This window comes from Netta rufina (genome assembly GCF_964035555.1).
Source record: "Netta rufina genome assembly, chromosome: 1".
In the NCBI taxonomy this organism is placed as follows: Eukaryota; Metazoa; Chordata; class Aves; order Anseriformes; family Anatidae; genus Netta; species Netta rufina.
The window spans coordinates 149,554,590-149,567,479 of record NC_140123.1 but is presented as its reverse complement, the minus strand read 5'-3'; the positions used below and the strand labels follow the sequence as shown (position 1 = coordinate 149,567,479).

General features: G+C 35.0%; 1 protein-coding gene across 2 annotated transcripts in view; it reads right to left on the bottom strand.

Annotated features, from left to right (window-relative positions):
- WASHC4 (WASH complex subunit 4) overlaps positions 1-12,890 on the bottom strand; it is a 42,037-nt gene that overhangs the window by 25,143 nt on the left and 4,004 nt on the right. For both annotated transcript variants that reach the window (XR_014618650.1, XM_084290966.1), the window contains exons 3-13: positions 12,696-12,749; positions 12,493-12,558; positions 12,286-12,331; positions 9,635-9,702; positions 6,583-6,665; positions 5,206-5,248; positions 4,563-4,666; positions 3,832-3,952; positions 2,158-2,281; positions 1,915-2,042; positions 1,023-1,183 (exon numbers count right to left, since the gene is read on the bottom strand). Coding sequence is in view for 1 of the 2 variants with exons in the window: in XM_084290966.1 (XP_084147092.1) it covers positions 1,023-1,183; positions 1,915-2,042; positions 2,158-2,281; positions 3,832-3,952; positions 4,563-4,666; positions 5,206-5,248; positions 6,583-6,665; positions 9,635-9,702; positions 12,286-12,331; positions 12,493-12,558; positions 12,696-12,749 (998 nt within the window). In the remaining variant the exon portion in view is untranslated. The remainder of the gene's footprint in view (positions 1-1,022; positions 1,184-1,914; positions 2,043-2,157; positions 2,282-3,831; positions 3,953-4,562; positions 4,667-5,205; positions 5,249-6,582; positions 6,666-9,634; positions 9,703-12,285; positions 12,332-12,492; positions 12,559-12,695; positions 12,750-12,890) is intronic.

The window sequence follows — 12,890 nt, the reverse complement described above, 5'->3', positions numbered from 1 at the left end:
CTTTTTTTTACACTTTTTCTGAATTTTAAGAGCTGCAAGAGAAGATTTGTACCACTGCCCAAAACCAGAAGCAAAGCAGCAGTGTATTTATGTTCCATCCATGAATTAAAGCCCAGAAAAAAATTTGGTCAGAGCACTTGATTGTTCCAATGGACACAGGATGCAAACCACAAAGTGAAACAGAAATAGGCAGAAGTGAAAATAATCTGCTGGAAGATCATGTAGGCATGGAATCACTGTCCTTTGTTTCCCTCTTGCCCCTCTTCTCCAACCCACTTTTGCACACAGGATTGGAACTCAACCTGCAAACTTTAAGTGTTTATTTCTGTTCCTCAGACCATTTTCCACCTTGTATCAGTTTGCAACACAAACAAAAGATGTAGCTGTGTTACATTTCTACACAGTGTAGCACATTGTTCATAGGACAGAATTTAAATTTCTAACTCATCTTTACAGAGATTTTTTAAAGAACTTAGAGCAGGAAATGATCTGCAAATGACAAGCAGAGCACAAAAGGGAAACCTTTTCCAAGTTTCATAGGCCACTAAACAAGCAGTTAAACGCCTGAAGAAAAAAAAATGCTTGCAAGGGAAGTATCACTGAGGAGAGAAAAATCCCTTTATAAATCAGTCAGTCAGTCTACGTGGGCCTTATCTCCACAAACACATAGCAACCAGTGAGTGCTACCAGAAAAGAAAGCAGCTCAGGTTACTGGCAGTTTAAAGTATGGAAATAACCAAGAACAACTGAGAAGAAAAAAAAAAAAAAAAATCAAACGTTTAGAACTGCCAGGAACTTTGTGATTTTGGTCACATAACGTAATACACATTTTTCTGAAAGTTTAAGTTTGACCAATACTTTCTTATAGCAACATTAAACACATATTATTGCAGTGGTATCAACCTTTTTCCCCACACCACTTAGCAACACTGCAAAACACATTAGTACGCTGAGTTTATAAATACACAAGTTTCTTCGTTATTTGACAATCAGCGCAGTGAAGCAATATTTAGGAACCATACTTGGTAAGTGACTGTGCCTTCTGCTGTAGAAAGTTATCCCTTTGCATTTTAACTGTATGAATACTTTTCTTGTCCAGAAGTTTGGCAGCAGCTGGTATCTTCTGAATCAGAAAGTTGTCAGCAAACCAGATAATATTTGCTGTTAGCGTGATGGCTGGTACCTGGAAGAAAAAGGGGAGAAAAGGGACACAATATTAGGAAGTAGCAAAAAAAATAAGTGATGACAAGAAAAAAAATACTATGCCACTAAGCACTGTGTCTGTCCTTTTACTTATGAAACATCTGTTTTATGCCTCTTTTAAACCATATTCAGTTTATTTTTGCATAATTACTTTCTACACAACATTACTGTTCACATTAAAAAATGTTCTTCCCTTAGAAGCCCATAAAGGACACTGGACGCAGAATTATTACCATTCTCAGTGCTTCTTAATAGTGTTTGAGAACTTCTTAATACCACACAAAATGAAAAATCCCTGATCACCTTTAGACTTAAAGGTCATTCAAAAAAAATGTATGCTTCTACCCAACATCAAAACCCAAAGCATTTGACCAGCCTTGCAATACTCAAACCTCAACAAACAACTCTTTGTCCTCACTGCCATATTAATCTTGAGAAGAAACATTTTAATGGTAATTTCAAGTTATTTGATCTTTCTGCGTACCAAGTGTAAAACACAAAGTGAGTGCACAGGCTTTAGACCATTTTTAAAATAAGTGAGAGGTAATTATAAAAAGGAACAAAAAATTAAAGTCTGCTCTCTGACCTGTTTTGGTAACTTGCACGTTCTTCCTGTTCCCAAGTCTTAACCATGCTACACAGCCAAGAAAATTATCTTCTCATTAATGATTTTTTTTCCCTCTTAATTAACAAAAAAAGTAAAGCACTTACCTTTTTACAGACATCCAGCAATGACTTGTAAAATTTCTTGTCTACAGTCCGAAAAATCTGAAAATGCAGTACAAAGAGGCCACAGATGCCTACATATCTATCTCTCTGGTCAATTTCTGAAGGTTCACCTGCAGAAACAAAAAAAAAATAATTAATTAATAATTGCTTTTTGAAGTACTCTCAGACAAACAATAGATACTTAGAAACATGGAACCTGGCAGGATAAACATCGGCTTGCATTACCAAGTTTGGCTTCAACATTTGCAAAAGTTGTGCGAAGAGTATGAGCAAATTCTTCAGCAAACGCGCTATTCTTCGACACAGACACTCCACCATTCGTGGAATCAAACTGTTGCTCTATGCAGGCCTGAAGGAAAAAAAAAAAAAAACAAAAATGGTATAATGCCATAAATTTCAGGCCTCAAAAGAAAACTGATTTTGCAAAAGAAAAATGCAAGACTACATTGTAACTTCAGGCTAGTGCTGTATGACATAAACCAATCTTAAACTTTACTTCGGATAGATTTTTAAATCTATTTAAGTTACTTAGTATACTAAAGCAAACAGAAAACATTAAAATCGTCTTATGTCTAACAATAAAACCAGCCAAAGAACAATAAAAATCCACCACCATTCAATGTATTTACTGATTTAGTATTTCTTCCATAAGGCACTTTCAAAGAAACCACACGATGCTAGCGCTAGTGATGAGAAACTAGGTGCTAACATATTATTTAATATGTTACTGCAAATATGCAATACCATTAACTAAACAAGGTCATCATACAGGTAACACGTAGGATGTATTTCATTGTCTCATAGCATGAAAACCCCACAACACTGGTGGTTCTTTTCCTAACTATGTTAGAATAGTCTTTAATGCGATTGCATGTGAGAATTTTTTCATGTATTATTGTTTTTGTTAGAAAGAAGTACTGGCAGGACAGGAAGGGAAACAGCTTGAATGAATAGCAGACAAATGCTATTGATGTCTCAAATTAAACATAATTAAGCTTTTGTACTAACGCAACGTTATAGAAAGTTAAGATGAAAAAAATGATAGTTGGATATCAGTATCAGTTTTGAAAGGAAAAGCCTAATTATATTTAATGATTTAGCTACAATTTCACTTTTGAAGGCTTTTCCAGACCAGAACTTTCTTCCCTATGCCATTTACAATGTAACAGCAAGAACTGAGTTCTTGCTCACCCTGTTCAGTTGGCTCTGTTGTGACCAAATTCAGCAACATCCAATACAAATGTCTCAAATACTAACCCTTTTCTGTAAAATGGCTTTTTGTATGAACGCATTTAAATTAAAACATACTGAAAAAGGAGCAATTCTTCTCCTCCAGCTGTACACTTGCACATTTCATGGGTATGCACTACTAAAGTGATTCCTAATGACAAGTACTTGTCTCACATGCTAGGAATGAGACAAATATGTAACAAGAGGTCACACAACGTATTTCAAAGATCATGAAGAGATTTTAATTTGCAGCTAGAATGAAGCGGACCTATGCTATGTAAGCCTGACCCTATTAAAATTTCTGGATGAAAATCAGACTCCCTGAGAATACACAGTCCTAATGCCAAATTCTCTGCATTTCTTTTGTTGTGCAAAACAGTGAGTGTTAACCGCTACCATTCAAAGCCTGGCACAGTTCTAGCACAAGAGAATAGCAGGGAAGGATCTTACAATCGAGCTTTTTTTCAAAAAAATGTACAAATGCAAAACAGCCAAATTCACACATCACTATCTGAAACAAGCCAGACCAAATCAAACAACAACAAATCCAACACACACACACACACTGAAAAATACACAAGTGTGATATCCTATTGAAAGCCATTCTAGGAAAAGTCTCATTTTAGCACCAGTTTCCCCTATCATATTGGTGAACATTGATGTTATTACCTGAAATATCATTCCATCAAGTAATTGGCATTCCAGTTTTAACAGCAACTTTTCAAATGGCTTCAGTTTATCTTCCTGAATTCCAAACTTGGAAGGGTTGTGATGGACAGATTTTAGCAGCCTGTAAGGGGTAGGCATCGAACAAAGAGATGCAAAACAATTAAAACATACTAACAGTTTTATCACATCCTGTACTATTTTGATAATATCAGTGTTCTGTGGAACATGCCCAGCAACAACTCCAAAATTGTAACAAACAAAAAGTCTGTGTAAGCCACTTGTATTTGAACAACTACCATCTATTGAGGTTTTCATTGAAAGTTATTTTTCCACTACTTTAACTACCTATGTAATTGTTGACTCCAGCTCTTCCTTTAGATAGCGTTCTTACTCAAATCTGTACGTCCATCCCCGTGATCAATAGGGAAATGGAAAATTAGATTTCTTATTGAATACATTTAAACATTTAAACTTTCATTTAACATTAAACTTTCTCAATATACTTACCACGTACAGTTTCAGGAATGGCATACAAAACATTCAGCACTGTAAAAATCTTACTGATACTGTTAGAAGGACAAAGTGAGAGCTTCCCCCTGCTCCTCACTGAGTTTTCTGGTAAGCACTCAGGGCTAATAAAAATTCACATTCCTAAACTGACTTTCTTCAAACAAGACACATGCACATGCTTTTATGTCATGAGAGTATTTTTCACACCTTCAGAGACACACCTCTTGTACATGGTCCAGTGATCTCTCAAAGTGGCATGATTGTCAACAATTTCATCTAGAGTGATTAAGACAGTCAGTAATTCTCCCAGATGCTCATACATTGCCTGTTTAAAAAAATAAATAAATAAAAGGTAGAAGAGAAGGCTTGTAGTTATTGTAACGTTCACCGCAGTGATGCATTGCATATACAATGTCAGTTGTTTTAAAGCCAGCAAGACATGAGCTAAGTCATTATCTAAGACATCATTTAAGTCAGTCTTTTGGTTGTTTAAAGATTTGGTATGTCCTGTGGTGGGACACAAGGAACATTAGTTTGCATGTAGGCACCACCTAAAGTTCACTGATCTAATTTAATATTGAAGGTAGGATATTCAAAATTATCTAAAAGCCCAAGCACATATTGCACACAGTAACAAAGCATGTCAGAACTTTTTAGCTACGAAAGCTAGAATTTGACAGACAGAGGTACCAGCCCTTTCCACATAAAGGCCAGAAAAAGCTGATTAACAAAGTAAAGTCTTTAAAGGAGACTCCAAATTGAAAGCTGTACTTGAAATTCACTTTCGTGCTACTTTCCTCAGAATGAAGACAAATATATTAGCATGAAATTAACAAAAGCGAAAGGGTACAAAATCATTCCCACCTGAAAATGAACTCCTGATGTCTCTATAATTTTAGGTGCATTCCTGTAAATAAAATAAGTCCTTTAATATCTTTTTAATCCTTAGAACAGAACATATTTACTGTTTCTGTATCAAGGTGCGTTCTTTGTTTCTTGGCGTATGTTCTTCTTCATTAACACAGTAATGTCAGAAAGCAAAATTACTCTCAAAATCTGATTGAAGCGTTCACTATGTGAAATGCGTGCTATATAATCAAAATTTATACTGCAGTTTTGAATGCACAGCTTGCAATTGGTTTAAACCACTGATTTCATTCAGTGCACGTCTATCAGCAATTCCCAATTCAGTTATGTAAACAAGTAGCCTTGACACAGCCTTGTGCCCCAAAAGTACAAAAAGAAAAATCACACATTTAACCAAGCCATAACCAAGCTACATAACCAGCCCTGTTCACTCAGGGCTATACATAAAGTCTACCTTGTGCTACAGTGTAAGACAAGAATGAAAACAGTTAAAACTGAGAAGAACAATGCTATCCTATGTCAGGGAAAAACAATCTAGAGCCCTGCAGTTACATTCAGAGCTAAACCCAAGAACTCTCTTCAGGGCTGATCTCTCCTTCTCTCTGCATTCTAAGAGGAATGAAGCTCAACAACCATCACCAAGCTCAACATCATGCGTTAAAACCACAGTTGCTCTGTGATTAATCTGTAACATGACTTACAAAATCAAAACAAACAGCAGTATTGTCCATAGTATCTTCTATCTAAAGATTATAATTTATGTTAAATATTAAAGAATAAACCAGGGATCTCAGACAGCACAGACTCCATTCTGTAGGATACTTGCCTCTCCCTCAGATATACCAATTATCACTGTATACACAAAAGTATGGGTTCACATGGCAAGTGACAGTAATTTGTTTTTAAACTCAGTGGATGATTTAATATTCACAAAGACCACACATTTAAACATTAGACTGTGAAAGTGATCAGATTTTTAATCTTTGGAAGCTACTGATATCTACTGTACCAGTCAACAGAAGAAATCTCTCTCAAACAGAACAAAGCTGAAAGAAAAATACGAGGATCTCTTGAACATCAAGACTAAGTGCCTCTGACATACCAAATCTATCAAAAATGGGGAGAAAAAAAAAAAGAAAAAAGAAAAAAAAAAAAAACACTAAAAAAAAACACTCGTATCTAATCAAATAAAAGCTCTGACTTTTCCAAAAATAAAATACACTTTTAAAATGGCTCATGAAGCCGAAACTTATACAGCAAAGTACCATCTCTTGAGAGTCGTATTCCAAAAATGACCATGCCTTTGGTAGAGTGTTTATATTATATACATTTTTAACTACGTAAATGTGATAAAGCATTTCAGGGAATAATTACTTGTTGCTGGTGTAAAGAACAGCCAACTGATGCACTACATTCACCACCACTTCATAGCATCGGGTAACAAAGCAAGACAGCTCCTGAAATACAAGAAAATAAATGCATATGTATGTATAATCCCTCCTTGTGAACAGCGTTGCTGCTTCCAAAATACAGAACATAAACGACTGAACTTGCAGCACAAGTTCCAGCTACATTCCTAATTCAAGTCAGTGGACAGATCTACAGCAGGATGGAAAACAGATCTGTGTTTAGGTCAAGAAGCTACTGCACAAAGCTCCTAGCACCACCTGAAATATTAAAGTACCAATAAGCACTTTAGACACATAAAAACATAATAAAGAAAACAGAAATGATTTCAGACTTGCATATGGTTTTGACAAGGTAGACAGTGAAATACCACATTTTAAAAAAGGATACAGGGTTTTTGGAGAAGGTACAGAAAAGAGTCACCTCTAGGAGCTCAGCATGCTTTAAACATCTTGCTGTAAAACTCTGCAAGAGTTCTATTTATTAGACAGTAAAAAGTGACTTAATAGCAGTGCCCAGGTACCTTCAGAGGGAATATTCAAATATCCCTGATAGCAAGGGCTGAGCCTTTTCCCACTAGATTCAACCGTCACACTCTGGAAGCCAGCGATAGACAAATTCAAATGAGAAATTAATACAGAAGCCTGTGCCTTCTATAAAAACGCTTAGCCACAGAATACTGTCTTAAAAAAATAAAAAAAAAGAGTCTTTGAGATAAATGCTTAAGTAAAGCAGAACTTGTGCTCGGTTACATAGTACAAAATGAGTAAGAAGAGGTCAACTTTGATCACAGAAAAAAAAAAAAGATCTTAATTTCTATAATGGATTTTAACAAGGTGTTCCTTAAGCAACAGGGTAAATGAATCTGCATTTCCCTTAACCAGAACAGTGTTTGTTTATTATTGCATCTTACAATCCTACCAGGCAGGAGTCTGCATGAGATGAGTGGCCAGTCAGCACACAGATGGCTCCATAGCAGACAACCCACGCAGGCTAACCAGACAGCCTGCTGTTCTTGCCAGAAGACTGGCTAACAGCTGAATTCTCTCTTCTCCATCAAAAATAGATCTTATTTGGGCTTCTGCCTTCTATTAGTCACCAGTTTGCACAAAACATGAAAGTGTCATTACTTCTTATATTTGTATTACTCTATCAAATTGAGCTGAAACCAGCCCACAGGTTCCAGAAGAACAGATTAATAGACAACTGAGATCATGTTTCCATTGCCTTTTTAAAATTTCTTTCAGCTGCCTTCTTAACACTTTCAGCCAATGATCCAATTTAACAGCACATGTGTATTATCAGCTACCTAATAAAGATAATTGCCATTTTTTCAGAGTTCTTCAAATGCACTCTCTTCCGCAAGAAGACAACCTACTAGTGTTTCATGGCATTAATTTGATTTTTTTTTAAACGTTTTTACATAGCAAACCAATAGTCTATGGCATCTAGTTAATTAAATTCTCAATGTTGTCTGCATACCAAGAAATCTAACTCAGAAGAGCCCATAAATCAGTAGATACACGTTAGCTACATAGAAACAACATTTCACCTCTCCTGCAGTCTTCATTCATATTTTTACACTGCCCTCATAGAAATGCTTGTAACTTTGAACACAGCAGCATCCCCCAGTCAATTTGCTACAACTGAGCAACTTCAGAGGAACACAACAGTTGAAAAAGACTCAAAAATGAAAAAGTTCCCCACACCGCTTTACCAAATTAATACAAGCCTGTTAGCACAGTAACCTTCCCTCCAGAGCAATGTCCTCTGTCTGCCTTCTTTCCAAGTTGCTCAACGTTCAGCAAACCATAGTAGCAGATATACAGAGTTGGTTTGCAAGCAAGGCTGCTGTATTTATGTAGCATTTCTACTATAAATACTCTTAATAGGATATACCACCTAAGTGTATGTAAGTTTGCGCTACAGGGTGGGTTTTATAATGCACATATGCTGAAGCTATCCAGACAACCAGTCACCCTGCTCTCAACTTCCATCTCAAAAGATAGAACACAAGTGTACAGTAGCCCCTTCTCAGAACCACCACCATCTCTCGAACATCTGCTCAATAAGAAATAGAGTATTAAAGAAAAAATTTACAATGTTGATAGGACAAAAAGTCTGAATAAAATAGAAAGAAAAAAAAAAAAAAGATATCACAAAAACTAACTGCACATAGGCATGGAAAAAGAGGCTAAGAAACAACAGCCTCTGGCACTCAACTATTAATGGCCACTAAATGAGTACTGCCATACTAGTATACAGCAAGAACTGAAATTTTAACTTTTATTATACAAGAAATTGTTTAAGCATAATGAAAGTTTCCTGTATCTTCTCCACTTCAAGCAATACTGCATAAAAATAGAAACATCTTTGGAACAGGACAGTCAAGCTATAATGAAGGAAAAAAAAAAAAATCATAGTAGACTGAAATCCAAAAGCACAGGAAATCCTTAGAAGAAACTGATTCTTTTTTCATCCAAAATAATGAATATTCTTTCCTGAAAGCTTAAGAGAGGTGCAAGCAATTTTTTTCCAGATACATTCTAATTTGGCCCCAATAGCTACACAACAATGTATAAACAAATAATTGAAGCCCAGTTTTCAATGAAAACTAAAACTTGAAAAAATTGAAGCCATAAGATTAGATATCTTTAACATTACTATCAAATGAAACAACCTCAGTTTACTGTCTTATTTAAATTTGCTTAATGCTAAATTCTCTGTACAGTGATTACACAAACCATAATTTATTCTCTCATTAGACTACCTGAATTTTAGATGCATATGAACAAACAAAAAAAATAAAAGCTAAAGCAAAGACTGACAGATTACCAACCCAACTTACACAGCTGTCTTGTAAGTGAGCTGGTTGCAACGGATCTACTGGCAAAACATTGACTATCAAATGACTGCAGTACCTTTCAGCAACATGCAGGCAGGATACTGGAGGTTGCTAAATCCACGTTGCAAATAAAATTAAGATTATAATTGCTGTCAGAATCAAAAGATACTCTACCTGCAAGAAAGAAATAAATCTTCCCATCTGTATTTGGCAATCTCCTTCTACCATGCTGGAATCTGTGCCTTGAAAAACAAAGATTTGTCACTACTTTATTCATCAAATTCTGAAGCTTGCCCTCCAAACCATTTGTATGTCATACAAGCAGAATACATAAATAAAAGCTTACTGACAGAACTTTAAAAGCTTTTAATTTAGTTTTCACATTAAAAATTAGTTTAAGCTACACGTATAGCAGGAAAGAAAAAACTCCAGAACATGAAAGAAAATAAAATCTATAAAATATAGTTCTTTAAAGGATATAACTTTGATATAAAATTTCCATTAAAAGTCTGTAAAAAGCAAGGCATTTATATATTGCAAGGAATGCCTACTGGTATAGCTATTAACTGAACAAATATATTGCATCATAAAACAAAGATGAAAAGCTGTGTAGAATAAAAGTTCCTAAAGAAATTTGTTTTCCTTCTCCTATACATCATGCAGTATAATAGAACTGGTTCTCACCACAGCTCCAAAGCATTACTTGTATGTCAAAGTGGAGTAACATGGTACTGCGAAATACAATAATTATATCACCAATGTCAAATTCTTTTGGACTGCTGAAACAGTTTTAATACTAAAAAGACTATTGTCAGGTAATGTCATGGCAGATTAATGCTCTAGACTTAAGATTTTTCTGTTGGGCCACTCTGAGTGAAAACAGCTTATAACTGCAAGTTTACCCACAAAAGAAATGACACCACGTTAGAGGAAAGCAGTCTGCTGTTACAGAGATGACCTTTCAACCTGTTAGAGGGAAACTCCTAAACAGCATTTAGTTTTAGATTTCTGGTCTTTTGCTTCATAAAAATGCTTTTTAAGAGCAATCACCAGAGTCTAAAGGAGCCTCCATAACCACTACAATTTTTGTCCCAGAGCTCCAATTAAACACTGCATCCTTCCCCTTTGCACCTTTGTTACGTAACCTTTACTCTACTGAGATTAGCAAATGACCCAAAAAGCAATCCAATGTCCTGAAATTCCCACACTAGCCCCAGTTACTTAAAGGACAAGATGAAAAAAATGTTTCTATATACCGAAGGCAAAAGGTTGCACAGTGTTTCTCTGTTTAATTTATCCACCCTCGAGGCAGTGGTTTTGCTATCTGTTCTACGTAAGCAAGCTACTTGTTATCAAAGCATACGCTGTGAGGAAGGATCTGGGAGCAGAGAATATCATTTTTACATCCCAAACCACAGAAGGTTGGCTTCTCAATTTCTGCCATTCAGAAGCATTCCTTATGGACCACGGAAGCAGAAATAAAACTGCTGTGTTAACATACTAATCTACAACAGTCTGCTTTTTTTCATGCTAGAGACATGAAAAGCTTTTGAGAGACCCCTACTATTATTTCGTGCAATCAATTAAGTGCAATTATATTTGCACTTCCTTTTCAGATATTAAAAACCATGTCTGAGAATAAGTGAGAATCTACAAAAAAAAAAAAAAAAAAAGACCCACACTTTTTTTTTTTTTTGACATTTCTCAACTGAACCACAACAAACATCTTATAGAGAACTTAAAAGAATTCCCCCATACTTCTGCTGCAGTCAAGGCTCTTGATTTTTTATTTTTTTTTTAATTAAAAAAAAACCTTTCTAGAAAACTACTCGGAAAGGAGCATGCTTTCCTCCATCTCACATTTCTGAATCAGAAAACAAAGCTAGGTAGCATGTCCCTAAATCATTAATACATTTGAGTCCTTAGGACTGAGATCTTTGCTTACTTCGAGACTAGCAACCTTTAATGTAGAAGCTTAAGGCTGACCCCTCGGGTGAGTTACCAGTTAAATTCCGTGAAAAAAAACAGTTTTCAGGGTTTGTCAACTCAACTGAGTTTCAGCCACTTTTGTCCCTGTATTATATCACGGTCTAAGCAGCAGTAATGAGTAATACTGCTTTCATTTGAAGTGCAGAAGATGACATTAACATGCTGTAGTTTTTCCTAAAAAAGCTGATCTTATGAATAAAGTCATCATATAATAAGACTTGGTCTAAGTATTTATTAACAGTTGCATTGTCTTATTGCAATCAAATTGCAAATGTACGGTTTTACTACAACCAATACAAAAAACAGTCCTAATATGAAATATGCTGGTTTAGGATAAAATATTCACATATGAAACATGGGTATTCAATGCCATATTTTGAAAAATAGCTGCTACAGGTTTCTGTACAGCATAAATATAATCTCATTTAAAAAAAAAAAAAAAAGAAGCCTAAATGTTTATCGTGAAAAAAAAAAAAAAAAGAGTCATGATGTATTTCAGATGTACTGCTTTTATACATCTCATGCATTCTCTCAGTATCTGTACTTAAAAGCCATTTGTCAGAAAAATGTCAACAGTCCATGCTCCCTACTTCTCATGTAAGGGTGCAACGAAACTTCCTATTAATGTGACAAAACTTAATGCAGATAATGGGGCTTTATAGATGAAGTTTTAATGCTATCTCTGTACTCATCAAGTCCATTTCTTAACATTCATCACTCAAAGACATAGTGAAAGCATGTATCCGTAATATAAAATTACACTTACTGTGGCATTTAACATAACCTGAAGTAATTAAGTAAAACTACAAACTTTTACTGGAAAGGGAGCTACTTACCTCCTTCTCCATAAAACAAGAGGCCGTTATAAAATTTAGTTTCTGCCTAACAACAAAAACAGAAATTTGTTTTTTAAATAGTATATATGTAATCATGCTACAAAAATTTAGACATTATAACTTGTTTCTTTATTGCAAAATAATAATCTATATGTCATCTTGCCAATCTGCAAACATTTCCATGCACATAGTAACGGCTGAATTTACCTCATATTTTAACTTCTTTATTTCACAGCAAAGGGCAGCATACACAGTTATTACTTTGTTTAGAACCTAGATTCAAAAGAAAAATAAATAGATTAAATAGATAACCACATCAAGTGAAAATCTTTAGAGTATTTTTCATGTTTAAAAGGGCTTGGTTTTAGCTAGAATAACTTATTATTCTTCCCCCTCTTGTAAGCACTTACCTTGTTTTCTGTCTTTATGAGCTCCAGTAGAGAGGACTGTTCGTAAGGCAGAAGCTAAAATTATTAAAAAACAAAAATAAACTTTATAAAACACTTGTCAAAACCACATTTATCCAACTGGGTAGTTAGTATGTATATATATATATATATTTTTTTTTTTACAGTTTAATCTCAAGTAAGGTCAGTAATAAAAGG